The 22656-nt window shown below is 50.6% G+C and overlaps 1 protein-coding gene across 9 annotated transcripts; it reads right to left on the reverse strand.

The window, feature by feature from the left end:
* Window positions 1-4106: 4106 nt before the first annotated feature.
* On the reverse strand, window positions 4107-16573 carry TMEM61 (transmembrane protein 61). 9 transcript variants are annotated; one of them, XM_081489159.1, is made up of 6 exons: window positions 16434-16483; window positions 15589-16143; window positions 10050-10426; window positions 9001-9065; window positions 6346-6417; window positions 4107-4775 (listed from the first exon to the last, which is right to left on the reverse strand). In XM_081489159.1, the coding sequence occupies exons 2-6, from the start codon at window positions 15667-15669 to the stop codon at window positions 4768-4770; spliced, it is 603 nt and encodes a 200-aa protein (XP_081345285.1). In that variant the 5' UTR covers window positions 15670-16143; window positions 16434-16483; the 3' UTR covers window positions 4107-4767. The 9 variants fall into 9 exon arrangements, with proteins under 9 accessions (XP_081345285.1, XP_081345290.1, XP_081345288.1 ...); XM_081489164.1 differs by having other exon boundaries at window positions 10078-10426; window positions 16434-16465; XM_081489162.1 differs by having other exon boundaries at window positions 10078-10426; window positions 15589-16573.
* Between the last annotated feature and the right edge of the window lie 6083 nt (window positions 16574-22656).

A 22656-nucleotide genomic window follows, 5' to 3' on the forward strand; every position in this document is an offset into this window, starting at 1 on the left:
AGAATCCGCCTGCAATGCAGGAGACCCCAGTTCAATTCCTGGCTCGGGAAGATCCCCTGGAGAAGGGATAGGGTACCCATGCCAGTATTTGGCTTCCTCTGTGGCTCAGCTGATAAAGAATCTGCCTGTAATGTGGGAGACCTGGGTTCGATCCCTGGATTGGGAAGATCCCCTGGAGAAGAGAAAGGCTACCCACTCTAATATTCTGGCCTGGAGAATTCCAGGGACTGTATAGTTCATGGGGTCGAAAAGAGTCGGACACGAATGAGAGACTTTCACTTCAATGAAACAGAAGAATCAAATCACTGCTCACTCCCACTACGGCTCATCACTCTGGTCTGAGGCCCATCATGTCTATCCTTCTAAGTGGTCTCTGCTTCTACCCTTGCTGGCTGCAGTGTCTTTCCAACCCAAATGCCAGGTTAGACCATGTCACTTCTCTCCTCAGAGCCCTGGAATGGTTCCCTTCCCTATCAGAGTAAAACTCAAGACTTAAAATGGCCTATAAAACCCTCGATACTCTGCCCACCCTATCAGTGCTCTGAGATAGTCTCCTGCCACACCTCCCCTCACTCACTCACCCCAGTCACCCTGGTTGTATGCTTTTCTGGGAATATACAAACACCCCAGGGCCTTTGCACCTGTTCATCTTTCCACCTAGAAGGCTCTTCCTCCAGATATCTGCACAGCTCCCTCTCTCACCTCCTTCAAGTCTGTATCCAGATGTCAGCTTCACAATGAAGCCTTCTCTGGTGTGACATCCAAAACTGCAGAACCCCTCCCCCAGATGTTCCCTGTCCTCCTTTCCTAATTTACATTTCTCCATAGTACTCAGCACCATCTATTACAGTGTACACATAATTTATTAATCTCACCTCTTGTCTGAATTCCCCTACTAGAACTCGAGCTCCTACAGGCTTGGGGCTTTGTTTTGTTCATTGTTGGGTCTCCAGGGGTTAGATCTGGTCGACTCTCAATTCATATTTGGGAATGGAGGGATGCCTATCAGCTCCAGAGGAGAGGGAGGCCGGAGAGGAAACGCAGGCAGGAAACCTGGGGTCAGACCAGGGGAGCCGGCATCTTTCAGAGGCCAACAGGGAGTCTCCAAGGGAGTTATGTGGGGAGTGACACGGGTTGGATTTTCATTTTGTACCCATCCTCTGGTTCTGAGATCAGGTTGGAAGAAGCAAAAGGAGATGGTGGAAGTGAGGGGCAGTCACCAGACTCTAGCAGAAACCTAGGGCTATGAAGATTAAAATGAATAGTTTTTAAAAGAGTCATTAGCTGCTGAGGGGATGGAGAGTGAGGGAATTTTCCAACTGATTTGAAGTGGTGAGCTCCAGGGGGTGGGGTCACTGGTCAACACAGAGGAAAACAGGGCAAAGGAGGAGCTCAGTGCAAGGAGGGGAGAGGCTTGAGCCCAGAGTGTCCCTGATGTCCCAGGTCTGGGGACAGGCATCAGAGGTGAGCTCTGAGTGATGGATGAATAAACTAGTCAGCCGGGCGCAGGAGGAAAGAGACCAGAAAGAGAACCAGTGTCCCCTGGGGGCTAGGTTGACAGACCCAGCCTCATGGGGCTGCTCAACCTGAGTCCTTCCCAGTTCACAGTTGATGCCATTGCAGCTCAGAAGAGACCCTGGCTTGTCAGGAGACTGGCTCCATGGCCCTGGCTTGGCCTCCAAGGAGCTGGTGACCTTGAGCAAACCACTGCCACTCCCAGGGACTTTCAGTTGGGACGCAGATGACTTAGGACTATAGAAAAAGTGTTTCCAGTCTTCCAGCCCTCCCCAACCCCTGCCTCTTCCAGCTCCTGCTTGGCAAAGGTGGTGCCTCCAAATCACACCTGCAACTCATTAACTCACCTGCCTGGGGGAAATTCCTCAGTTTGGAGGTAGGAGGGAAGCTGGGCTTTGCTTCCCAGCCTGGAACCCCTTTAACCCCTTAGGAATTGCAGAGGTCCTGATGAATCCCTTGCACCTCCCCCAGGCAAATCCCCAAGGTACACAGTGAAAGCTGGTATGTGTGCGTGTACACACGCATGTGCCTGCACCTGTGCATCTCAGGGTCCCACAGAAAGGTCAGGGCCAAGGCAGAATTCAAACCTGCATCTCCATCATAGCAGGAAGTACAAGGCACACACAAGGAAGAGAGAGAGAAGAAGTATAGGATAGGGATCTGGGATCTGGTGATGAGGAAGGGAGAGGATCCACAAGATCCACGAGAAGAGCCACAAGATCTGGCTCAGGTGGCTGAGAAAGGGCCCAGGAATGACCAGGATAACTGACCTTTTTTGTTTCATTCTCAGTCAACAAATATCTACTGAGCATCTTCCACGGGCCAGGCGCTGTTTCTAAGCTCTAGGTAAAGGAATTATATAATTGTATATATTGTATGTATATGTAAAGGAAGGAAGCAAGAATATCCCTGCTCTCAGAGAGCTTGCTGGTGGGTAGAAACATAATAAACAAACTAATAAATTTTTTAAAGGTGAAATATTAACTGATGACAGGTGTTATTTAAAAAGTAGAGCAAGAAGGAGGCTGGGAGTGCAGGGTGCTGGGTGGGATAACAGTTTTAACAGATTGGCTCAGGGTGGCATCTTGAAGAGAGGTTCAGACAAAGATGTGAGGGGCATGAGGAGTAAGCCTGGAGGAAAACTTCCAGAGAGAGAAGACAGGAGCAAAGGCCCATAGGGGGGCCGACTGCAGCAGAGAGCAAGGGCGGGGACCCAGACCCTCCACACCATCCTCATTAGAGATTTCATTACTCAGAGCGACCTGGGAACCACTCAGGGTTTTGAGCCCAGGAGGGGTGTCACGGATCTGAGTTTGATCAGCCTCATTCTGTCCAGTGGGCTTCCATGGTGCCTCAGACAGTAAAGAATCTGCCTGCAATGGAGACCTGGGTTTGATCTCTGGGTCAGGAAGATCCCCTGGAGAAGGAAATGGCTACCCACTACTCCAGTATTCTTGCCTGGAGAATTCCTTGGGTGAGTAGCCTGGTGGGCTATAAATCCATGGGTTTGCAAAGAGCCAGCAAACTGAGCAACTAATACTTTCCACTAAACTTTGAAGGGACGTCAGGGGACCCCGGAAGAAGCAGGGAGACAGGATGGCAGGTAACGAGCTGGTCCAGGCCTAAGTGGGAGGATCCAAGGACTGGAACCCAACCAGGCCTGAATGAAAACACATTTATTTATATGAAAAACTTTTATTCTCTGTGAATTTACCTCTCTTAGACTCAGTTTCCACACCTGTTAAATGGGGACACTACCTGTAGCAAAGAGCTTGAGGATGTGAAAGAACTGCAGGGAACCTGGCCTGGTAAATGGGAAGCTCCTCAGGGAATGCTGTTCCTACACAGCTGACTCTGACTGAGCCCCAGGACTTTGAACTCCTGCTTGCGGAGTGACCCTCGGAAGGTTACTTAACCTCTCTGGGCTAGTTTTCTCATCTGTGAATGGGATATGACATTCTGGAAGCAGACATTTCTATCATATCTGGAATACAAGAACAGGTGTGGAGCTCCCTGTCACAGGAGGTCTAGGAGCAGAGGCACCTAGTTGGAGGGGGGGTTACCTCTACTAACAAAATCTAACAATCACTGCATACTTAAGAGACTCTGCCACTGGGCTCAGAAGTCTGCATTTATTGTTTGCTACATTAGCACTGAGCCTACAGGTTCAATGTGATCTCATAATGTCACCTGCTATCATCTTATTTAATGTTCAAAACTCAGGGGCTGGTGCCTCTGTAATTCCCATTTAACAGATGAGGAAACTGAGGCAGAGAGAGGTATAGCCACTTGTCCAAAGTCACTCAGCTGGTACCTGGTGGAACTCATGCACAGATGGTCTGAATTCAGAGTCCATGTTCTTTTGGTATAACCAAAACTCAATGCATTACTTTGGGCCAGTCCTGGCTCTGCCTCTAGGCCCCAATTTCCTCATCAGCACAAGAATATTTCCCAGCTGACAGCCAACAGTAACTGCCAGTCATGTGAAAGTGCCATCTTGGGCATGCTGAGCCCCATGGACTGCAGCCCCACCATCACAAGGGGCAGTAGGACCACCCAGCTGGGCCCAGGCGATCCATGGAATCATGAGAGATAATAGAATGGATTTATTTTCAGCCATCTGTTACAAAGCAATAGAAAAAACAAAACAGCATTCAGCAATATTTGTTGACTGCCTGTGTGTACCAGGCACTGTACCAGACACTTAGAAGAAGCCCATCATTGGTCTCCAGCTTCCAGGCCTGCTGCTGCTGCTAAGTCGCTTCAGTCGTGTCCGACTGTGCGACCCCATAGACCGGATTCTCCAGGCAAGAATACTGGAGTGGGTTGCCACTGCCTTCTCCAGTGCATGAAAGTGAAAAGTGAAAGTGAAGTCACTCAGTCATGTCCGACTCTTAGCGACCCCATGGACTGCAGACCACCAGGCTTCTCCGTCCATGAGATTTTCCAGGCAAGAGTACTGGAGTGGGTTGCCATTGCCTTCTAGAAGACTTTAACTTCCACCCTCTGTAATCTGAACAGGGCCCGTGAGGGAGCATGCAGCCCCAGGGGCTGTCTCTCCAGGGATGCCACCAGCAGCAAAGAAGAGGCTCTCATAACTGGGTGGAGGCAAGGGGGGCTGGGCCCCAAGCAGGGCATCCCCCGAGGCACTGCACTCCAGGTCTTCCTCCACAGGGGATGCAGGTGGTGTCGAGGGCCCCCCAGCCAGTGGGCAGCGCACAGCCTCCTGGTAAGTGGGGACGGTAATCACCTTCAGGGTCCTAGAGGGACAGAAGAGAGGCTATCAACCAACTGCACAACCAACTAACCCGACTGCACACCGGGGAGAGGGGGAGGGAGGCTATGGGCTTCCCTGGGCCCCACAAACGCAGCTGGAGCTTGACAGCCGCCAGCCCCTGCCCACCTCAGCTCCTTGACTCTACTCTCCCTCCCTTGCAGTCAGGTCTCCACTCACTTAGTTCTCCACCTGGGCTCATCACACCCTCTGTCTCCTCAATTCTCTCTACAGGGAAAGCCCTTCCCACCTCCCTCACTCCTTCCCTGCTTCCCTGTCAGTTCCCACTTGTCCTTGGAGTCTCCTCTGGGGAGCTCTGCTGACCTCCCCTTGCCAAGCTCCCACTCCCTGCTCTGGGCCCCCACAGGACTCTCCCCTCTGTCACTGCGTTGACCCCACCTGGTGGTCCCCTAGGACAGGGAATGACTTTAAGTCAGTCCAGAGATTGATGCTGGGGGTGTTTGTTGAAAAACTAAATGATGATCCATGAAGAGAAAGACTTCCATCTTACTATAATCTCCCTTACAAGGTCTGGAGTTGCAGCTGCTCAGGGCAAGATGGGAGACCTCAATTCCCTTGCCCATCTGAATGCCTGAGGCCCTGACATGGTAAGTCTGCTAAGTGACTACCTCTGCTTGCATACCTCCAGAGACAGAGAGTTCACTATCTACCTAGTCAACCATATCTATCTCTGAGCAGCTTGGCTTTCTTGTGACTTTCCCCCACCTCCTCTAGATGAACCACCCTGGAGGGGACTTGAGATCCCTCCAGGCTCTTCTGACCAGGCTCTGCCCTCTAGATTCCAAGAATAGGTCACTTGCATCCCAGTCACACCAAAGCTGATGGAAATGAGGCTGACCCTCTGTCCTCTCAGGGCCCTGGAGAATCACCTGTGGGGAGTCAGTGCTCCTTCCCTTCCCAGGACCGTGGGGGTAGGAGAGTCACTGATCCTATGTCTGGGCTGCTTCTGCTTTGGGAAGATACTGCCACATACAGGGGCTGACAGGTGATTCTGGAGGTCCCTTCCCACCCCAAGCATCTCTAGGGTTGATTATGAGTCACAGCATTGGCCGGTTCAGCTCCCTGCTCAGCCACATTCTCCGTGGGAGATCGTGGGTCAGTGTTAGGGAAATTAAATGAATAGTCTTGTTTAGGCTTCAGAGACAAAGCAGAGCAGGCCTCTGACCTTGCTTCTAACCTGCCTGGACACTGCCCTGACTGTGAGTGACTGTCCGCTGTGAGTGCAAGACTTGCAGCACCACAGATAAGATGAGGGAGGAATCTTGAGATTGTTGAGCCCCTGGAGGGGGCCTGGCCAACCAAGCCCCAGGCTTAACAACATTCCAAGTTTTACAAGGCAAAGTAAACAGCATTAAGGTGAAGCCAGAGCTGCAATTTGGTCACAGGTTGATTACAATATCAGTTTGCCACCATCCTGGGATTATAAATGGGAACCTCAAACTGCAGTCTTTGAAGTCTCCACCCACAGAGCTGACGTGCTGCCTTGGGACCCTTTCCCAATCGGGGCTCTAGATGTGCTGTGACACAGGACTTACCAGTGCTGTTCAAGTCTGTATGTTGGTCAAAACCCAATTTGGTGATGTATTGTCTGGTCTCTTTCTCTTTTCCTTTAATGTTAGTATATTGAAAAGTTAGATAATTCTCTAATAAATATCTGTATTATTTATTTGTATATAACGAGTGGCTTATTTTGTTAGCAAATCCTTTGAACCTGAGATGAAAGTGAAAACTTTTGCAAACAGTAAGTAACTCTATTAATCTGAGCCCCAGTTTCCCCATCTGTAAACGGGGACCATACGGGCACCGACCTCACAGGACCATGTGAAGATTAAATGAGGTAATACGGGGCACTTCGGCCAAGGAAGCTGATAAGGGGTCCCACCTGCCTCTGACTCACAGTGTCATTTGAAGTGAGGGCAGACATAGAATATTGCTCCTGGAGGCAGGCAAGCTAGGTTCAATTGCTATGTGACCTAGGCTATGTTCATACCCAATCTGACCCTCTTTTTTCTCACCTGTAAAATGAGGATAACAATTTCTATTTTATAGATTCAGGGAAAGGGAAAATGGAAAATGCTTTGACAACACTCAGGAAAATATGGATGATTAGGCTTCCAGAAGCCCACATCTCCTGCCCTGCTCACCTCCTAGCCATGCCCCAGCCACTCTCTACTTCTCCAAGCCCGGGAGACACGAGGCAGGCCTTGGGTACCCCTGGCACTGCTTCAGCAGGCAACAGCTGGCAGGGCAGGGCACAGCTGCCAGGTGAGACCAGCCCACAGCAGGAAGTTTGCTTAGAGGGCAGAGGTGCAGTAACCCTCACACCATCTCACCTAGCCAGCTGGGCCCACCCAGCCCCAGGTCACCACAGTCATGGTCCCGAAAGCCGGAAACTTGGGGACATGAAGCCCGAGGCTGGGGGACCACATTGCACACTTGAGGGGCAGACCCATTCACGGCACATTCTGGACGTGGCTCCCTGCAGCTGGGTGGGGCGGGCAGGCCGCTGTGGTCCCCGTGCTCAGGAAGCTTCACTGAGCCTGGTAGCGAAGGGAGATCTGAGCCTAGCACCAGCTTCTCCACCATTCAGCTGAGTCAGACAAACATAGTAGGGAAAGGGGAAAGGGACCAGGGGTGAAGCACTATTTGCCCTACATTCAAGCTCTCTAATCTCATTTCACATTCGTGACAAGCCTGGTCAGTCATCGCACAGGTAAGCTAGGGCCGCACATCAACTAAGTGGCAAAGCCCCAGCCAACGCCAACCATCACATCTCCCCTACCCAATCCCTAATCTCTCCATACCTCAGCTTTCTCATCTGTAAAATGGACCTTACACTGCCTTTTAAGCAGTGAGGCTTAAATCAGTAGGCATGAAAGTACATCATCAAATGAAAGCAAAGGAAGAGGATTGAGTTTTGCAGTAAATACACCTCCCCATCTATCATCTCATTTGAGCCTAACGGCAATCCTAGGGAAAATTCCACGATTGATGAGAAAAACTAGATATGGCTCAGAGAGTCTAAGTAACAGGTTCAAGAACACACAGCTTAGGAAAGAGTAGACACTGACAGCCTTATATCTGACTAGACCCATGCTTTTTTCTGCTGTTCTCACTGTGGTTGGGAGTGGGGGATCCCAGAGGCCTCCCACCCAGGCACTTCATGTAGGGCTGACATTTCATATGGGAGCCCCTGAGAGTAGGGATTTTGTCCGTTTCGTCCTTCTTCATTGTCAGTGCCCTGCAGAATTAGGCACTCAGTAAATGTTGGTGAAATGCATGAAAGCAGATGAATAAATGAGGAAACTGAGGCCCCAAGAGGGAAATGGGCCCACCCAAGTCATCAGCCTAGATGGCCTTTGTCTCTAACCTGGAGTTACCCCAGAGAGCGAGGCGCCTGGAGGCAGGGATAGCTAAATGACCTCCCCATGGGGCCCAGATGCTGGGCTTTCAGTAGGAGGGCCAGGACGGCTCAGCCCCAGGGAAAAGAAAGAGCCATTAGCAGAAGCAGCCTCCCCAACATGAAGCTACCCCAGCTCTGAGTCTAAGACATAGTCTCTGAACTTGATGGGCCATGAGCACCCTGCAGTGGGTGAGTTCCTCCCTGGCCCAGCTGGGAAAGAAGGCTGAGTTCCCCCACCTGACATGCAGCTGTGGCCTGGACCCTGTTGGGTCAACACGACTGTGTGTATTGACAACACCCACTCTCTGTGCTCAGGTCAGGCTGGGCGGGGAAGGACAGGCACCCTGAGGCATGATCTGGTTCCAACCAATAACTCACTGTGTGACCAAGTAGGTCGCTGGTCTCTCTGAGACCCAGGTTTCTCATCTGAGAAGTGAAGAGGCCCCAAGACCCTGCCCTTCCCTCTAAAGTCAAACCAAGGCCTGACCACTGGACTAAGGGACTTCCGTTGAACATTCTATTGTCTGTGACCTCAGGGAGTCACAGGCCAGTAGCAGGGATTAATCTGTGACCTTCTTTAACTCAGGATGCATTTTCCTCTCTAACTCAGGGAAGAAGAGTGCCCAGGTCCCAGGCCAACTCATGGATATCTGGTTTAGCCCTTAGTGCATGCAAATCCAGAGCTTACAGAGTGGTGTAGGGGTATGCACACCTTACAGCCAGCAGGTTCTGCCACTTTCTAGCTGTATAACCCTCACCTTCTTTTTCTGTAAATAGTAATTCTTACCTTGCAGGTGGGCTGGACTAGGGAAGGTGCATGCAGGCCCCTGATATACGCAAGCACAGCAGACACTTGGTGAAAGAGTAAGTACATAATAAGGTATTAACATTCCATGAGGGAGGATTAAGGGGAAAAAAGTCTAAACAGTCTCCTGTTTAGGAGGGAGTGATTTAAAAAAACATGAGAAATATTATGTAAATATAAGATTTTTTCTCCATTCCCTACCTCATCCCTGGTCTTTTGCACATGCTCTTCTGTCTGCTTAAGACACCTATCTCCACCATATCCACTTGAGGAAAAGTTGACATTTGATGTGTACCTACCATGTACCAGGCTCTGGGCTGAGTTCTTCATATACATCATCTCAGGTAAGTACTATGAGCCGACTCATTGGAAAAGACCCTGATGCTGGCAAAGATAGAGGGCAGGAGGAGAAGTGGGAGACAGAGGATAAGGTGGCTGGATGGCATGGCATCACTGACTCAATGGACATGAGTTTGAAAAACACTCCAGGAGATAGTGAAGGACAGGGAAGCCTCCTGGTGTGCTGCAGTCCATGGGGTCACAAAGAGTCAGACAGGACTTAGCGACTCAACAACAACATCCAAGTACTATATAGGCATTTGCTACCATTGTCATTCTTATGACTCCTGTTTTATTTCTGATGAGATGTTGAGCTTTAGTGGGGTTGCATAATCTCCTGAAGTCCCATAGCTAGTTAGTGACAGAACCAGGAGAGGCTCCCTATGGGTCTGATTCCTGTGGGTGAGTTCTTAACCCCTACTCTACTCTGCCCAATACCATACTAATCTCTACTGCCACTTCCTCCAGGAAGCCTTCCTGGATTTTCCCATGTACCACAGGACCACGTCTGCCCTCTTTCACAGCTTTAACTACTCTGATTTGTCAAAGCCTGCCTCTGTTAAGGGACTTAAAACACTTCCAGGAGTGCTGATCAGCCTCCAGGACTCCAAAGCATAGGTAAAGCCTGGACCAGAGGAGAAACGCCATGGGAGTTTGCTGAGTAAATGCCTGATGGTGTGACTGTGCCCTACCTGTGGCCCCCACTCCCTGCAGCTGCACCTGATCCGCAGCTCTCCTTCTCTGAGGATTCCACAGTGAGGTAATACAGGTCCCTGGAGAAGTGGTATGGGTCCCATCGAGGCAGCCTCTGAGTGCTGGCCTTGACTGACCACAGCAGGCCGAAGAGCAGAAGCAGGCCGCCTGCGCCGCAGCAGAAGAAGCTGACCGACCTGAGCAGGGCACTGGGGGCCTCAGGGCATCCAGTGGGTGGGGCCGACTGGCTGGGCTGGGGGCCTGCGTCTCCTTCACTCCACCAGGCGAAGCAGAGGGTCCCAGCCACCAGGACCACCGTGCCGCTGACCATCATGCAGTAGCGCAGGGTGGAGGCCACGTGAGCCCTGTCACATGTCTGGACAGAAAAGGAGGAAAAAAGAACAAACGAGTCCTGTGAGAGGCCTGCTGGGTACCAGATGTGGGTTTTAGTCCTGCCTGAAATCACTGCGCAATCGTGGAGGGGTCATTTGACTCCTCTGTGCCTCTGTTTCCTCATCTGTGGAATGGAGATGATGCTCCCAACTGTCCAGGGCTGCTCTGAAGGCCACCGATCATGTGTCCCAAGGTCCTGACATCATACCTGGGACCTGGCAGGACTCAGTAAGTGCAGCTGCTTCCTGCCCAGCCTCCCCCCAGGACTCAGAGGCCTCATCTGCTTGGTGGGTATGAGACTCCTCTCTGTGTCTCCTGCAGGCTGGGAGGGAGGAGAGTGAACTCTGTGGGATCTGCCAGGCCCGCCCGGAGAGCGGCTTGCTGCTTATGCATTGTCTCACTTCACCCAGGTCACAATCTCGAAAGGGTGATGTTCTTATCTCCATTTGATAGGCTTCCCAGGTGGCTCAGTTGGTAAAGAATTCGCCTGTGATGCAGGAGACCTGGGTTCGATCCCTGGGTTGGGAAGAGTCCCTAGAGAAGGAAATAGCAACCCGTTCCAGTATTCTTGCCTGGAAGAGGAGCCTGGTGGGCTACAGTCCATGGAGTTGCAAAAGAGTAGGATGTGACTTAGTGACTAAACAACAACTACAACAAATCTCCCTTTGACAGAGGAAGACGCTGAAACTGGGGGCAGGTACAGGCCCCAGTGGGAAAAGGCCATTGAGAAGCCTGGAGCTGAAATTCACAACACAAAGCAAAATTTCATGCAAAAAGATGTTTACTGTGGCCTTATTTTTAATGGTCATAATTTGGAAAGAGTTTAAATGTCCAACTATAGGGAAAGGGTGAATAAACCATGGCATAAAATCTAGATGGAATATTCATGACTGATTAAAAAAAAAATCAAGCTCAGCACAGATATTTAACAACAGGGGGAAATTCTTATGATATCTGACTTTTTCCAACTTAGTTGCCAAATTAAGCAGACAGTGTTATCTCAGTGAGAAAAAACAAAATGCCCAAGGGGTGGAAAAAACACCTGGGAGGAACCCCGGCTCCAGATTATACAGACAGGAAGGGATTTCTCCAAAACCAACATCCAGGTCATTGTACACGCTGTTCCCTCTCCCTGGTAACTTGCTATCATCAATGTCCTCTCCACGCTCAGCTTGACTCACCCGAGAAGCCTTCAAAGGGGACACTTGAAACTCAGAGTCCCCTGGGCCTTCATTGACCAAGCTGTTATCTGTCTGTTTGACTTCTCTTTGCGTTTTGTCCTCACTAGACAGCAAGCTCCCTGAGGGCAGGGTCTGTACCGGCCTTGTTTACAGCTCCATCTCCCAGCGCCTAGCACATAGTAGCTAGCTGCTCTATAAACAGGTGTTGAACAGGTGTTCCTAAACGAGAAACAGTGTTGCTGAATAAACCTTGTGTGAAAAGCCCCTCTCCTAGCTGGGAGGGATTGGGAGAGGGGAGGGAATACAGGATGCTAGCTGCTGCAGCACCCAGCCTTGGAGTCTGATTTTGGTTCCTGCTCTGCACCTCACCAGCTGGGATAAGCCTCCCAACTGTGCCTGACCTGTCTCCTCATCCATACAGAGGGCACACTCTCTGGGAAAATGCGGGGGGCAACCTGCGAGCAGGACGTGCCTTGAAGAACTGCCTTGTTAACTCAAGGGTTAATTCCAGGGCAACCTGGCAAGCAGGCTCTGCTTTGAGAGCTGGGGCTGCCTTTGTTAACTCAAGGGTCAAGTCCAGACATAGTTCTCTGTCCCGCCACCTCTTGTTGTTTATTAGGGAAACTTCTTGCAGCCTTCTAGAGCGCATCTGACGCAGGACAGATGGCTTTTATGACCTGAGTCCTGAGATACGACCTGAGTCCTGAGATACAGAGTCATGAGATCTTAATTGATGGCTTTGTGTTGCCTAGGTGAAACCTGAGTTTTGAGATACAGAATCATAAGATAATCATGGGATCTTGATTGATAGCTTTATGTTACTTAGGAGATTTCTGATGCATGTTACTTAGGTGATTTTTGATGATGGTATAAGGGTATAAAATTCTATGTGTAAAAATAAACAGGCATCACTGGCATTACAGGTTGCAGTGATCCTCTCAACGCCCCGCTGTGTCTGTGTCTGTTTCTTTCTAAGCCGAAGAATCCCGCGTTTGTGTCTACGTTGACTCGTCGGCTGGCTCCGACAGGAAAACTTAGAGTCCCCCTCTCCTCTTCCACAAGTTGAGCCACTGAAGGAGAGGGCCAGAGACTCGACTAATGGTCAGCCTTCCAAATGGGGCTTGCCCAGCCTAACAGAGTACATCTGAATGATGCCCTGGTGTGTAGCCATTCAAAGACACACTCATCGGGGAGCTGAGGAGCATGGGAAAGTGTTCAAGATCTAGTAGGTGAGACTTTAGATTTCAAAAGGGCATGTTTCCAGATGTGTTTAAAAATGTGTGTATGCATATATATGGAATCTAGAAAAATGCTACTGAAGAATTTATTTACAGGGCAACAGTGGAGAAACAGACATAGAGAATAGACTTATGGATATGGGGAGAGGGGAGGAGAGGGTGAGATGTATGGAAAGAGTAACATGGAAACTTACATTACCATATGTAAAATAGATAGCCAACGAGGAATTTGCTGTATGGCTCAGGAAACTCAAACAGGGGCTCTGTATCATCCTAGAGGGGTGGGATGGGGAGGAAGGTGGGAGGGAGGTTCAAAAGGGAGGGGACATAAGGTAACTTACGATGCTTTTAAATTTCTATAAAAGCAATAGTTACTCATTGTGGAGAAAAGGAGAAAACCACATAAGAGAATAAAAATGCAAATATCATTAATGCTGCCGCTCAGAGATGAGCACGATCCACAGTGGATGCTTCCCTTTGGGTCCTCCTCCCTTGGCCTGCATACCTGATAATAGTGGCAGCAAGTGTGTACTGGGTATTTACAGGGGCTGGGAACCACACCCAGCAATTTACAGATGTCCCCATCTTAATCCTTGCAATAGCACTAGGTCCCCAAGACATTAGAGCTGCAAGGGTGACAGCTTGTCTGAGGTCAATGCCAAACCTGAACCCAGGTCTACTCTGACTTCCTGGTGGCTCAGATAGTAAAGAATCTGCCTGCAATGCAGGATACCCGGGGTTGCTCCCTGAGCTGGGAAGATCCCCTGGAGAAAGGAACGGCTACTCACTCCATTATTCTTGCCTGGAGAATTCCACGGACAGAGGAGACTGGGCTACAATCCATGGGGTTGCAAAGAGTCAGACACAACTGAGCAACTAACACACACACATACTAGTCTAACTCAAATACCTGTGACTGCACAGCTAGATAGATCTGTATTTCTCAGTATATAAAGCTGAGACCATGCTGTGAATAGATGCATTTGTAAGTCTTTAGCTCAAGCAGTTCCCACTTTCTAAAATGCTCTGCCCTCCTTCCTGACTTGAATGCTTCCAGACCTCAGACAAGCCCCTGGATCACCCCTAGCATGTTCTCACTGGATGCTGTGTCATCTCCTGTGGGAGTCATTCTTTCTCCATGTGGATTCCCCCCATGGGCAGGCAGAGCACATAATGACCTGCCACCCCTGGGCAGTGAAAGGTGTCAGTGTCTGCTGGATGAAGGACAGACTGCTCTGATGTGCGGTAGTTTTCATTATTTTTACAGATCGGGGCTCTGATGGATTATCAGCAGGATGTCCTCACCCAAGATTCCCCGGTCCATTTCAGAGAGGTGGTCTTCAGGCAGTTTAGTCACTCTTCACAGGAGTGCACTCTGGACCCTGATATGGGGGAGGAAGGCAGGACTCCCTGCCCTGGAGGACAGGACCCAGTCCAGCCCCAGAGAAGTGCAATTCCCAATCCAGCACTCTGTCAGGCTGCCAGGCTGGACCCCTCCTTCCAGCTCCCTCCTATTCCAATCCATGCACCCACGTTCCTGCCACCTGGCGTCCTGTACACCTGTTGCTCCCTCCACCTGGGGAGCCCTCTGTCCCCATTCATGGCCCTCATTTCACAACCCCCTTTGAGACCCATGCCAAACACCACATCCTCGCAGAAGTCTTTCTGCTGCTACCACCCCCACCTCCCACCAGCTAGAGTTATCACTCCCTCAGACTACTGGTTCAGCCGCTCAGTTGTGTGGGACTCTTTGCAACCTCATGGACTGCAGCACGCCAGGCTTCCCTGTCCATCACCAACTCCCAGAGATTGCTCAAAGTCACATCCATCGAGTCGGTGATGCCATCCAACCATCTCATCCTCTGTCATCCCCTTCTCCTGCCTTCAGTCTTTCCCAGCATCAGGGTCTTTTCCATTGGGTCAGTTCTTCACATCAGGTGGCCAAAGTATTGGAGTTTCAGCTTCAACATCAGTCCTTCCAATGAATATTCAGGACTGATTTCCTTTAGGATGGACTGGTTGATTTCCTTGCTGTCCAAGGGACTCTCAAGAGTCTTCTCCAACACCACAGTTCAAAAGCATCGATTCTTCCGTGCTCAGCTTTCTTTATGGTGCAACTCTCACATCCATACATGACCACTGGAAAGACCATAGCCTTGACTAGACGGACCTTTGTTGGTAAAGTAATGTCCCTTTGACTGTGGCCACTTGGTTTGCTCTGTGACCTTGATCAGGCTGCTCAACATCTCTGAGCTCAAATTACTGCCTCCGGGGGAGGAGCAAGTTGTGAAGATGAAATGGGAGGCTGGCAAGCAGTGACACAGCTGGACGGAGGAGGAACCCTGGCTCTGACACTGGGTAAGTTTGCCTAGATTCTCCATGCCTCAGTTTCCTCCTTTGTGAAATGGGCACAATAATATCCTATTGTCCCTGCTACCAACAAGAGAACTTTAGGTGCCAGTTTTCTGTAAAGAACTAAACCATCTGAACAAGAAGTATTCCGAACAATCTTCACTATAGCCCCGGGGCAAACTGAGGCTCCAAGTGCCACGGCCCAAGGCCACCCAGTGAGTCACAACACAGTTAGGAGGAGACTTGGGTGTCCAGACTCTGCACACTAAACCACTGAGCTCAAGGTGAAGGGAAGGGGACCAGGTGGGGTTGGCTTAGGAGGAGCCGATCTGCACCTGAAGACGAGGTGGGGGGTTAAAGAAGTTTATACCCACCTTGGGCGCACTCATCGCGCCGTAGGGTCGGGCGTGGTCCCCGCGCGGGGAGCCCGAGGAATCCACCGGGGGTGAAGACATGGTGGCTGTCGTGCCCGAGGGCAGCGCGAACCTGGGAAAGGCGGTCCCTCCGGCCTGCTGGGGGTGCCTAGCGTTAGGGGCGGCTCTGGCGACCGTCCTCCAGCCCTGCTCTCCACGCCCCCGCAGAAACGCTAACGTCCGGCTGCGGGTATAGTCCAAGGGTCTCGTCCGCCGCCGTCCGTCCCGTCCCAGTTCCGGTGGGAGCGGTGCCGAGCCCCCTTCACCGCGCAGGGACAAGGCCACCGGGTGGGGGCGTTGAGGGGCGCACGGAGTCCTGCTTAGCTGCCGACTCCGGTGATGATCACCCCCGCCCCAGCTCGGGGCTTGGCCGACGGCTGCCGGGAACCTGCGCTTGGGCTCCGGGGCGCGGCCCGCCCCACCTCTCCTCGGATCCGCGTCCTCGCGGCCGGCCGCCGGACGGGCGGAGACTCCCCGGCGGTGCGGCTCCGGGTGGCTCCAGGTGCCGCACCCGACCTTAAAGGAACAGCGAGACGGCTGGCTGGGATTGGGGTTTCCCAGCGCGAAGCGGGTGAGGAGAGAGGCAAGACCGCTCTTTAACCGCTACCTCCCTGAACTGTCGGCAATCCGCGGTCCTCGGGGGCCATCCCGCACCTACTGCCCCACGAAGCGGGCTTGGGAACGGGACACGAAACTCCTCCAAGAGCCATCGCGCGCAGTCTGAAAGGGCTGTGGCATCCTCCGCAAGCCACAGGTCCTTCGAACCCTCACATCCCCAGGAGATAAGCGTTCTCAGAAACACTTGCCTGCCTTTAAGCGCTTCCCCAGCCTCTACAGGAATCAAGTCACTGCCCCAGGGGTGAGAGGCCAGGAGAGTGGAGTTGGAGAGCAAGACCTCCCACCTACTGTGTGACCTAACTTCTCTGAACTTATCCACTCCTGTATCAAAGGAAGGCTGGGACCCCACCCCACAGGTCTTCAGGGATTGAATGAGTTAGGACGAGCTCCGCCCTTTCACAGGTGCAGGCTGGAGGCAGGTATTGTGGACAAGTGATTCAGGAGCCTGGAGGAAGGGTCAGCATGAATGAAGCGTGTGTGTGAAAACTTCTGCTGGGGACTCCTGAGGTGTGGAGGGTAGGAATGGGGCGGAGCCTCCAGGCTGAAGGAGAAGCATGTGCAGAGGATGGGCAAAGTCATAGGCAGGTTAGACCTCTACAAGTTCACCTGGGTCAGAGGGAGGCAGTTCTGGACCAGCTGGGGTCTGGGTTTTGTGTCTTTCCCTGCTGCTCCAATGAGCCAGGGGGCTGGGCAGATTCCCTTCAGCCGTGGCCTAGGACTCCCCACCGAGCTGATGGAAACCAACTCCCTTTCCAGCCCAGGGACACAGGAGGCTAGAGCAGCCTGCTCAGTGGAGATCTGAAGCTCAGAGAGGGGAAACCACTGTATCAGAGTCACAAAGGAGGTCAGCGGCAGGGTCCAGGCCCCTAATTCTTAAACTCCGTGTCTCCAAGGAAATATGCCACCTGAGAGCTTTAGCATTCTCTGAGCACTGACTCTTCTTACTGGTGAGCTCCTTTTAAATGTTATCTCATTTCATTTTCACAGTATGTGTGGTCTGTGTAAATGTTCCCATTTTGCAGACAGAAAGCTGAGGCTCAGAGAGGGGCAAAGGCCTGTGCAAGTCTAAAGAGCTCACAAGAGGCTGAGCTGAGACAAGGGAACAGTTAGACCTCAAACCAAGACCTCCTTCAGCTTTGCTTTACTTAACCTGGAGGTGGGGACAAGCACCCCTCTTGCTGTCCTTGTGGGCCTGCCCATGGCGGGTATGAGTGAACAGCTGGAGGCCATGAAGCTGTGGACCCTTCGCTGATCCAGACTCTCCTTTTCTTCCCTGCTGGGAGGTCCAGGGTCACAACTCACAGGTTGATAATGTTGAGATCGAGTCCTGGCACACCCCTGACCTTGCTGAAACCCGAGTCCCCTGGCCCAGGCTGGCCACTCAGGTCCTGGAGGTGGCCAGGTTGTGATTTCTGTACTGACTCAGTCACTTACAGGCTGGACAACTCTGGTCCTATCGTTCTCTTTAAGCTGCTGTTTCCTTATTTATAAAGTGGAGACAATGGTACCTCCTTCCCAAGGTAGCTATGAGAGCTCAGTGGTTTAGTAAGACCTTGCCCATGAGGAGCTGGCTTGCTTATGCTCTTGCATTACACAATGGCCCAGTCTGTGAATCTCCCCTAGTTGATGGTGACCTCCTTGAGGACAGGGAGCAGATGTGACTTGGAGCATGGCCCAGCCAGACCCAGCAGGACCAGGGCCAGGACCAGAGGGGACTGGGACTGGGTGGTGACTCGAACCCAAGGATCTGGTCCAGTTCTTCTGGCTCCGTTTTCCTCTCCCCCACTTTTGGAGGCTCTGATCCTAGCCCCCAAGTCTGTCGTGATGCCCAGGCACTGTGGGGACCATGCAGGCTTGGGAATACTTGCAAGTCCTTTCTGAACAATCAGACTCAGGCTTTTCCTGGCACCCCTGGGCGGCTCAGAGCAGAAAAATCAGCCACCAACTTCTGCCTCCAGGTATGGAGGAGAGGACTCACACTTACTAGACGTCACCAGTCAGGGCTTTTTCCATTTAGCTGCCACTTCAGCTAATTCATCAAGGCTGAGAGAGAAATACTAATACCTTCTCAGGGAACTGACTCATTTGAAAAGACCCTGATGCTGGGAAAGATTGAAGGCAGAACGAGAAGAGGATGACAGAGGATGAGATGGTTGGATGGCATCACCGACTGAATGGACATGAGTTTGAGTAAACTCCGGGAGTTGGTGATGGACAGGGAGGCCTGGTGTGCTGCAGTCCATGGGGTCGCAAAGAGTCGGACACAACTGAGCGAATGAACTGAACTGAACTGAAATGAGGGTCACACAACTAATAAGTGGGGGGCTGGGAGTTGGGAGTGGCAGAGGAAGTGCTGAAGTCCACATCTGTCTGAGTCTTCCACACCCACATGTATTTTTCCTTTTTTGCCACATTGGCCTCTCCTCAGTGGAGAGGAGGCCTGGGCTGAGGGCTGGGCTTCTGCTCCCCACCTCACTGGCCTCTCTGCCCCCACGCTATCTGCCCTCCATCATGCACCAGTTTGAGCTTCCAGACCAGCACCCCAATCAGTGTGACTCACCTACCTAAACCTTTCAGTGCCTCCCTCTGCCCTCAGAATAATGACACCCGCTTCATTGCCTGCACTCCTCTCATGCCACCTGAACTACTATCCCCCATGTCCCAAGCGCAATACCACACCTTTGCTACAAAGGCCCTCCTGTTTTACCAGCTTCACATGGTGAGCTCACACACTTCCCTTAAGACAGGTCACAGGTTCCCTGCTCTGGGTGACATCTCCTCAGTGTTCCAAAGGAGAATTATACGGTGCCTCTCCCAAGCCCCCCCAGGACTTTCTATCTTTTTATCTCCACTTTAGCATCAAGGAAGCTGAGGTTCAGAGAAGTTAGAATGGCCACTCAAGATCAGAGAACAGAGCAGGTTTAAACTCAGGTTCACCTAACACCAAAGCTCTCTCTCTCTCTCTATATATATATATATAAAACACCGAAGCCTCTGGATATATACTATATATATGTAATTATATGTAACAAAATTTATATTATTTATATAAATATATAATGATATATCATATAATATTAATTATAGGTTTATATGATATAATTGTTGTATATAATAAATATTATATTAATATATATCTAGAAGCAGGATATATATTTATTATATAATTATTATATATTATATAAGTTTATTATACATATTATATAATATGATATGTATTATATAATATAGGGCTTCCCTGGTGGCTCAGGTGGTAAAGAATCGGCCTGCAATGATGGAGACCCGGGTTCAGTCACTGGTTGGAAAGATTTCCTGGAGAACGAAATGGCTATCCACTCTAGTATTCTTGTCTGGAGAATTCCATGGAAAGAGGAGTCTATGGGGTTGCAAAGAGTTGAACACAACTGAGCGATTAACACACACACACATTATATAATGTATATTTATATATATATATCCAGAGGCAGGAGATAGAGAACTTTGGTGCTGGATGGACCTGAGTTTAAACCTGCTCTGTTTATATTTAAACCTACTTTGTATGTATATATTATAATAAGTGTGTGTGTGTGTGTATATATATATATATATACACATATATATATATATATATATATATATGTAAAAGAATGTTCAGAGGTCTCTTTTAACCACTGCCCTCTTAAAATATGGATTTCTTGAGAGCTGGGATTTGGTCTGTTTTATCTGATATGTCCAAAAAGTTTTACTGCCTCAAAGAAGCTAGCACAAAGTGAGTGCTTGATACACACTTGTTGCGTGAAGGGCAGAACAAACAAGTATGGATGATTTGAGGGTAGAGGAGTGGCGTCTTGGGAAATCCTCAAGATTCCTTTTGGGTCCAGAGTTGGGCCAGACTTGGTGCCAGGATGTTTTCAGACCCTTGGAGCCAGCTCCAGCTACGCAACAAGGGACCCGCTCTCCCCCTGCAGTCAACCTTGAGAGGCCGTTGTCTCTGGTGGCCCCGTGGGTTCCTGGAATTCTGTGCCTGGGAGACGGTCTATTCATGAAGAGGCAGGGAGCCACATCCTCTGAGTTCATGTTCTAAAAAAGGAAACTGCTGTCTTTGGGTAAGAAAAGGATTAGAACCTCAAGGCCTCAGCTTCCTTGGAAGGCAATTTCTGCCCTAGAGAGCCAGCCCTGGGCTATTCTGGGGCCTCTGTTCTGGGCAGGCTGAGGCTGGGCCAGCAGCCCTGAAGGGTGGGGGAGATGCACGCCAGTCAAGGGAGGAAATGTGGTCTGGGAGCCCAAACAAAGGTCTGTGGATGGAGGGCTGGCGGCAGCCTTGACTCCAGGACTGACCTCTGGGAATAGACACATAAAAGGAGGCAGATTCTGGGAAAGACCCAGCTGTCCCCTCTGTTCCCACAGATCCCGGGAAAGACACTGCAAGCTCTCTTGTCGATGGGGACCATGATTCTCAATGTGCTGAGATGGGGCACGAAGGAAGAGAGCTGCCCTGGTTTGGGTCCTGACCCTGACTCGAGCCCTTGGCCAAGTCTCTGTCCCCTCTCAGTCTCCGTCGCCCTACCTAGAAAAAGTCGGGAGTCCTTTCAAGCTCTCAACTCTATTCTGAGGCTTAATTCTCTCTTCTTCTCCTCCCTCCTCCTCTGAATTGGATTTACTAATCCCATCCAAGTCTAATAGCAATCCTAGACTCTGTTCATAGAGTCGGCGCTTTCTTTGCAGGTCTATAGAGGCTCTTTCGGAATCGTCTCCCTCTGCTACTGCTACTGCTGCTGCTAAGTCGCTTCAGTCGTGTCCGACTCTGTGCGACCCCATAGACAGCAGCCCACCAGGCTCCGCCATCCCTGGGATTCTCCAGGCAAGAATACTGGAGTGGGTTGCCATTTCCTTCTCCAGTGCATGAAAGGGAAAAGTGAAAGTGAAGTCGCTCAGTCATGTCCGACTCTTAGCGACCCCATGGGCTGCAGCCTACCAGGCTCCTCTGTCCATGGGATTTTCCAGGCAAGAGCACTGGAGTGGGGTGCCATTGCCTTCTATGAGGAAGGTGCTGTTATCCTTAAGTTGCAGATAGGACTGGTGCCTGAGGCCACTCAACTAGTGGGTCATGGGGCTGGAAGCAGAAAGTAGACAGCCGGGCTCCAGAGCTGATATTCTCACTTCTGCACCCTCCTACCATAGCTGAACCGAGGCCAGGATGGTTAGGCTGAGGCTGGAGATGGAGGGAGCCACAGAAGTGGTAAAGGGCCACACACAGGCCTCCCTGTCCATCACCAACTCCTGGAGTTTACTCAAAACTCATGTCCATTGAGTCGGTGATGCCATCCAACCATCTCATCCTGTCGTCCCCTTCTCCCACCTTCAGTCTTTCCCAGCATCAGGGTCTGTCAGTTCTTCGCATCAGGTGGCCAAAATATTAGAGTTTTGGCTTCAGCATCAGTCGTTCCAGTGAATATTCAGGACTGATCTCCTTTAGGATGGACTGGTTGGATCTCCTCGCAGTCCAAGGGACTCTCAAGAGCCTTCTCCAGCACCCCAGTTCTAAAGCATCAATTCTTCGGCACTCAGCTTTCTTTATAGTCCAACTCTCACATCCATACATGACTACTGGAAAAACCACAGCCTTGACTAGATGGACCTTTGTTGGCAAAGTAATGTCTAGCCTAGCATTTCTTTTCTTTTTTTTTCTAATTAGAGAATAATTACTTTACAATGTTGTGATATAAACATTGATGTAATGCCATACATCAACATGAATCAGCCACAGGTATACCTATGTCCCTTCCCTCTTGAACCCCCCTCCCACCTCCCTCCCCATCCCCCCCCCCAAGCTGTCACAGAGTTACTGGCTTTGGGTTCCCTGCATCATACAGCAAACTCCCACTGGCTCTCTATTTTACATACGGTTATGTATCTGTTTCAATGCTATTCTCTCAAATCATCCCACCCTCTCCTTCCCCCACCTTGTCCAAAAGTCTGTCCTTTATGTCTCCTTTGCTAACTGCAAGTGAGATCATCAGTACTATGTTTCTAGATTCCATGCTGCTGCTGTTTAGCCACTTCAGTTGTGTCCCACTCTGTGCGACCCTATGTACTGTAGCCTGCCAGGCTCCTCTGTCTGTGGGATTCTCCAGGCAAGAGTACTGGAGTGGGTTGCCATGCCCTCCTCCAGGGGATCCTCCCAACCCAGGGATCAAACCTGGATCTCCTGCATTGCTGGTAGATTCTTTACCAGAGAAGAATCTTTACTGAGCTACCAGAGAAGCCTTCTAAATTCCACATATATGGGTTAATATATGATATTGGTCTTTCTCTTTCTGACTTATTTCACTCTGTATAATAGGCTCTAGAACTGACTCAAATGCATTCCTTTTTATAGGTGAGTAATACTCCATTGTGTATATGTATCACAACTTCCTTATCCATTCATCT

Source organism: Giraffa tippelskirchi, chromosome 5 (assembly GCF_054371585.1).
Source record: "Giraffa tippelskirchi isolate mGirTip1 chromosome 5, T2T-mGirTip1v1.2.pri, whole genome shotgun sequence".
NCBI classification, from domain to species: domain Eukaryota; kingdom Metazoa; phylum Chordata; class Mammalia; order Artiodactyla; family Giraffidae; genus Giraffa; species Giraffa tippelskirchi.

Excerpts from the sequence above, each read along its gene's own strand:
- TMEM61 (XM_081489155.1), bottom strand. The coding sequence starts at position 15,669 with ATGTCTTCACCCCCGGTGGATTCCTCGGGCTCCCCGCGCGGGGACCAC. Across the intron at positions 10,427-15,588 it reads GCGCGATGAGTGCGCCCAAG|ACATGTGACAGGGCTCACGT; the intron begins GTGGGTATAAAC and ends TTTTCTGTCCAG. Across the intron at positions 4,776-10,049 it reads GCAGGGAGTGGGGGCCACAG|GACCCTGAAGGTGATTACCG; the intron begins GTAGGGCACAGT and ends CTGTCCCTCTAG.